Source organism: Peromyscus eremicus, chromosome 22, assembly GCF_949786415.1.
Source record: "Peromyscus eremicus chromosome 22, PerEre_H2_v1, whole genome shotgun sequence".
Classification (NCBI taxonomy): Eukaryota; Metazoa; Chordata; class Mammalia; order Rodentia; family Cricetidae; genus Peromyscus; species Peromyscus eremicus.
Genome location: NC_081437.1, coordinates 22,674,151 through 22,680,150, shown reverse-complemented (window position 1 = coordinate 22,680,150; position 6,000 = coordinate 22,674,151). Strand labels below are relative to the sequence as shown.

Genomic DNA, 6,000 nt, shown 5'->3' with positions numbered 1-6,000 from the left:
TTAAAATCTGTCTCAGGTAAGGTGTACCTCAGGTAAAAATTAAAAGCATGTTCCAAATATCTCTCTCCCTTTATCTCCCTCTCTCTCTCACTAACACCAACCAATATCCAATATAGCAGAGTACTAAACATTGTAACATCATGGTCACCAGCTTAAGGTTTTAAATTTCCCGTGGATACCTCTTAATATGTTTAAAAATTCTTCTGAGCTCCAGAGAATCCACCTGGACAGGTCAGCGAGCTCTGGAGCCAGCTTGAATCCACCTGGACAGCACCTCGCCAGACAATTCCAAAGCAGCAGAGGACAATCCATTACCCCCAGGACGGCTGGCTACTTCAGAAGCTCCCTTCCCTACCCCTCAAGAGTTAACCGATGCCCACCAAGTCAGGAAGCAGTTCTTGGGAGACACAGCACCCCTATTCCTATTCACCCACCCTTTTTTATAACAAGCAAAGAGCCTGGAATGTTGGCATTCCTGGCTAAATGACCGCACATGCAGTTCAGTAGCCAAGTAAGGGGCCTTACGTCCTACGTAATCTGTGTGCTGTGTGATCACGTAATTTGTGCACAGTGTGATCATGCAATCTATGTGCATGCATGGCTTAGCTCCATAAACCCATGTGCATGTGCAGGGGAATCCTTACGACACCGGTCACAGACTCCTCCTTCCCCTCTCTCTGCATGTGTCTTCCACAGGCCTGAGCACCCCTTCTGTCTTCTTCCCCCAATAAACTATTACTAATGGGTTCTGTCATACCTCGTGACTTTTCTCGCAGGGTAACAGCGCTGCTAACATTGCACTGCCACCACTTTAAAAACCAACAACCCCTGCTCCTTCTAAGTCACCACTCACCCATGCTCTTGTTAGTGACCCCAACACAAAACTCATTGGTTCATCAAATTGGACATTGGTTTCAAAATGAGGGGACTATTGAGGGGCTGGACCCCCATAGTCTCCGATACCTGACGCCACGAACAGATTTAAATGTTTAGGTTGGGGGGGACGGACTGATAAGTAAGGTTTGGAGCATATCCAGGGAGCGAGGTATCGCTTCACAGAGGGTTGCCCAGTTAGAGGCTCAACTCTTCGAGAGGTACAATTTTTGGAGACCTCTGGAGTATCAGCTACAGTCTTCACTGAAGGATGCTGCAGATCCCGGGGACACCAACCCCGCCCCCCGTTTGGAAGGGTGAGTAGCCATGAATCTCCCCCCCCCCCCCCCCCCCCCCCCCCCCGCCCAAATTGTCAGAATGAGTCTGAAGAGAAACAGCTTCTGGGGGTTGGGGATTTAGCTCAGTGGTAGAGTGCTTGCCTAGCAAGCACAAGGCCCTGGGTTCGGTCCTCAGCTGGGGGGGGGACGGAGGGGGGGACAGCCTCTGATAGAAGTTACAGAAGGCGTTTCAGTCAGCTCCAGTCAGTTTACAGGCTTAGATAAGGAAACAACAGACTATCTTAATCCCATAAGGCCTCCTAAAAAACCGTAAGGAGAGATTTAGGGGACCCCTAAAAGCTGCCAACCTTATGAAATTGACTTACCTTCAGACTATGATAAGCGGCACAGATTCTAACCCCTCCCTTCTAGGGAGAAACCTGCTGTTACTTCATTCGGGGTCTTACAAAGAGATCATCACACTACAAGACCTCCTGAGAGTGTAAACTAGAGCTAATGAAGTTCACTATGTTCTCCATAGTAGCAGCAGTGTCCTGCTACAAACAGCCTTTTTTGCTAAACTACTGGAATCTAAGGGCTAACTTGAGCTGTAAACCTTCAAAACTGCCCTGCAGCTAACTAGGAGCTCTGCTCCAGCAGCCCTCATTTAAATAATAATGCAGGCCTCACATGGCGGATAGTACCAGTTAAAATAATAATGGCAACTCCCAACTTGTCTATTGCTGTATTTAAAAAAAAGTGTCTCTTTCTCTCTCTTTCTTCTTTTGGGTTGACTGTTAAGTTCTTGGTAATTTACAAAAATCTTGGCCAAGTACAAGAACTTCAGTTAACCCATTGCAAGAAAACAGGTCCTGGTGAGGGGACGCCCTTAGACCTGTATGGATTCATCAACATCTGCCTTCTCTCTGAACCTAACTGTCTGCTCTCTGCATCTCAGCTCACTTCAGTCTGTCTCCACCCCTCCCCTCCCCTCTCCATTTCTGGTGGCTGTCTGGCTTGATACAGACTGGACAAACCGGCTGCAGCTGCTACAACAACAAAACATTTTTTCTCCTCGGTTTTAGTTTTTTTTTTTTTTTTTTTTTTTTTTTTTAACCATGCTTATCTCATTTCATGATACACCTTAAAGGATTTATTAAATTGTCATTTTCCTTATATACCATATTTTTAAATAAGAGCTGTTTCTATATTAAAATAACTTCACCACAAGCTTCATATTTTTAAGGCTAACCGGACAGGTATAAAACCTAAGTTCTAAGTTTACAAAGACAACTAACTTATAAATTGTTAAGAATAAGTTTACTTTTATACTTACCTGGCAGGGGAGATACCATGATCACGAAGGTGGTTTTCCCAGGGCGAGGCTTAGCCATTGCACTCCGGATGTGCTGACCCCTGCGATTTCCCCAAATGCGGGCGGGGGGGGGGGGGGGATAATTTTACTTTAATTAAAGATAATTAAGAAATAAAACTTATTGATTGATTGGCCAACATAAACTGTAAACTGTTAAGGATAAGTTGTACCAAAGCTATAAGCTAATAGAGATAATTATTAGGATACAAATTAAAACTTGATTATCTCATGAATGATCAAATTCTGTAATGTATACAAAATCATATTTATATACATGCTAAGTATGCTAAGTTTCATATAACCAATTCATTACTTAGCCCCCTAACATTTAAAATGTTTAAGCTTTGGACAAAACTGCCATATCCCTTATTGCCAGGGTTTTGTCCAAACTATGCTTTGAGATCATTTAGATTATATTTCCATTTACCAGGTTTAAAGATAATTTGCCTTACTATCCAATTTTAAGTAAAAGATAGTTCACCTAACAGATTTCAAAATGACGTTTTACTGTTCCTTTATTAAAAGAAATTCATGCCAGGCAGTGTTGGACCACGCCTTAATCCCAGCACTGGAGAAGCAGAGCCAGGCAGATCTCTGAGTTTGAGGCCAGCCTGGGCTACAGAGTGAGGGCTACAGAGTGAGTTCCAGGAAAGAGTCCTTTTAGAATTATGTGTCCATCAAGAAGCAAGAGTACTGAAACCGTTCAAAGAAGCACTGTTTCTTCGAAGACACAACCTAAGAAATCCTCCCAGCCCAAGTTCTACCAGCTGCTTTTCCAGGGCCTAAGGCAGGCATTCCAAATAGCACATAGAATTGCGGCTTATACTAGACAGAAGCCTGAGGACAGGACAAGGCCAGACAATTTGTGGTCAACCCAATACTTGCACCGCAAACAAAGAGCCAACAAGTATTGTTTAGCAGGAGATAGCAAAGGAGCCAGCACACCAGTTGCCCAGCCAAGGTCAGCAGGTGTGAAGCCTAAGCAAGAGGACAGATTGCAGGGAACAGGTGACCAATGTAGACAAACTCAACAGGCAAAACAAGTGAGCTCTCTCCAACCCATACCTTTGCAATTGGAGACCATGTCTTCGGAAAGAGATGTCACTGTCCAAGTTACTTCATTCCTCCAACCTTCGAGTAAAGTTCAAAATGTCAAAGGCAGGGCAAAGAAAAACTATGGTGATAAAATCTCCTGTCTGGAGTCTAAGAACTGTTCTCAAGTAGGAGCCAAATTTCAGGCCCAAGAGAGAATGGAACCTGACTCCCATTTGAAGAGATCCCTGCAGAGTCACTGTAAAGAGACACACACACCCAAGGAAGAACAACATGGCTTCTTCAGGGAGAGGGCCCTCCATAATAAGCCTTTTAAAAGGACCAATCGCATCCTTTGGGAGAGAATTCATGAAAGTCTCTCTGAGAGGAGATACTGCAGTCCTTCTCAGATAAGGCATAGCAGTCCCTCTGACAGAACCCTTAGACATCTCTCTGAGAGGAGTCATTGCAGTCCCTCCCCGAGACAGGATAGTAGTCCCTCTGTGAGAACCCTTCAAAGTATCTCTGACTGGAGCCATTACAGTCTCTTTAAGGGGATAGGTTGCAGTCCTTCAGGGAGGAGCTGACCCAGTCCTGGGAGACGCCCTAGGAGTCCCTCTAGGAGGTCTCTTAGTCCTCGAGAGAGAAGAGGACACAGTCCCTCAAAAAGGTGCCATCTCAGTCCCATCCGGAGGACAGGGTGCAGTCCTTCAGAAAGGAGCCATGGTAGTCTCTCTGAGAGAACCCCTTTCAGTCCCTCTGGCAGGAAAAGGCATAATTCTTCTGGGAGAGTCCACCACCTTCCCTCAGAGTCCAGGCTATATAGGTCTTCTTCCAGAGTCCACCGCAGTCATTCTGAGAGAACTCACTACAGTCCCTCGAGAACAGACACAGTTATTCTGAGAGGAGCCGGCAAGGTCACAACGAGGGACCCCATCACAGTACCAAGGAGAGGCTCAGGGGTAAGGAGAAGCCCAGACATAGCTTGTCTATAAAGACTTTAAGACTTATAAACTCCTAGGGACTTATGCCTCCTAGGGACCACACCAAAAAATCCAAAAGCTGACAAGTTTGGAGACATGAAGTTAGTAGATAAGGAGAGACCTGCCTCTATTAATTATAGCCTGCAAATCTTCACCTAGCTGCCCTTTCTGCTCAGCCACTGCCTGCACCCTCAGCAATGAAAGAGCTCTCTGGAGGGGAGTGAGAATGGGTCTGTAATTTAAGATCAATAAAGGGGCAATAATCGAACTCTATTTGCATCCATAAGATCACTTGTGGGGTGGGTGGGACTAGGTGTGCAAACTGCCGGAACCCAAGGGTTGGGGTTCAGGAGGACCCCTCACTTAAATCTTCAGACTCCGCCCACTTGCTCCAACCCTCAGGCCCAGTGGCCTCCCTAATACTCGGCCGCCATGAGGGCGGGGTCTCAAAAGCATCAGGAGACGAGTCGTCACGTGACTTTCCCCGCTGCAGCCCCCTCGGAAGCTGCTAGGCGGAAGTAGATGTTCAGAACAGGGCTGGTCGCCACCGAGACCACATCCGGGAGAGGCGAGGAGAGCGGAAGTGGCGTTGGTCTGGCCGGAGCCCTTGGGTGAAATTGTTAGGCGTGGAGGGGGAGTGATGTCTTCCAGACTCGGTGCAGTCACCGCCGTGAGTTTCTTGGTGTGACCATTATACTTTAGAGATAGAACTGTCGAGCCGAGAACACCAGGGCCCTTGCTTTTGTCCCGAACTCGGAGTTGGTTTTATCAGAGCCCATCGTAGGCCCCACCCTTTTATATCATAGCCACTTGCCCCCCTTTCTCTCCCATTTTTAGTTTTGCCTGTTCCCCATGTCCTCGGACTCAGTTCCTCGACAGATTGTAATTAGTTACCTTCCTTGAGCATCCCCAGTGCCTCCCAGTTCCTTTTCTTCTTATTTTTTCCTCCGTCTCCTTTTTCGATCCTTCCTCTAGGACAGGGCTTTGAGAATGGGCAAAGACGAAATCTCCAGTATTGTCAGCCCGCCTTCACACTGTAGAAAAATAGGATGGCACACGTTTCCTAAGAAGCGTCACCCACCTTCCTTCCATTTGAAGTAGTTGCCCGCGAGAGCTTCCCTTCTAGGCACAAGGGGGAGTCATCTCTTTGTGGATGAGGTTCCAAGGTCCCTGGCACTCACTCGTATGCTTGTGATTTGCTAGACCCCGGGACCTACAGCCTTTAAGCCACAGAGGAGCACCAGGATCGTGGGAGCTAAGAAGTAAGTGAGGTTTTTCTGGGGACATTTTTGAAATTGTGTAGACAGTTCTGATAAAGATGTTTTGTGTCTGCACTTTGGAGCATCATAGCCACCAGCCAGGTATGGTTTTTGTGCACTTGAGATGTGGCTAGTGCAACTGAAAAACCGAATTATAAATTTTATTTAATTTAAATTGACTTAAATTTCAGTAGCCATCT

General features: G+C 46.3%; 1 protein-coding gene and 1 non-coding gene across 3 annotated transcripts in view; both read left to right on the top strand.

Moving 5' to 3' along the window:
- The first annotated feature begins 2,479 nt into the window (after positions 1-2,479).
- LOC131897754 (U1 spliceosomal RNA) lies at positions 2,480-2,648 on the top strand. Its single transcript, XR_009375777.1, has one exon. It is a non-coding gene; the product is annotated as a U1 spliceosomal RNA (small nuclear RNA).
- A 1,823-nt stretch (positions 2,649-4,471) lies between these two features.
- Znf512 (zinc finger protein 512) overlaps positions 4,472-6,000 on the top strand; it is a 54,184-nt gene continuing 52,655 nt past the window's right edge. For both annotated transcript variants that reach the window (XM_059248389.1, XM_059248388.1), the window contains exons 1-2: positions 4,472-5,211; positions 5,745-5,803. In XM_059248389.1, the coding sequence (XP_059104372.1) occupies positions 5,182-5,211; positions 5,745-5,803 (89 nt within the window). In that variant the 5' untranslated portion in view covers positions 4,472-5,181. The remainder of the gene's footprint in view (positions 5,212-5,744; positions 5,804-6,000) is intronic.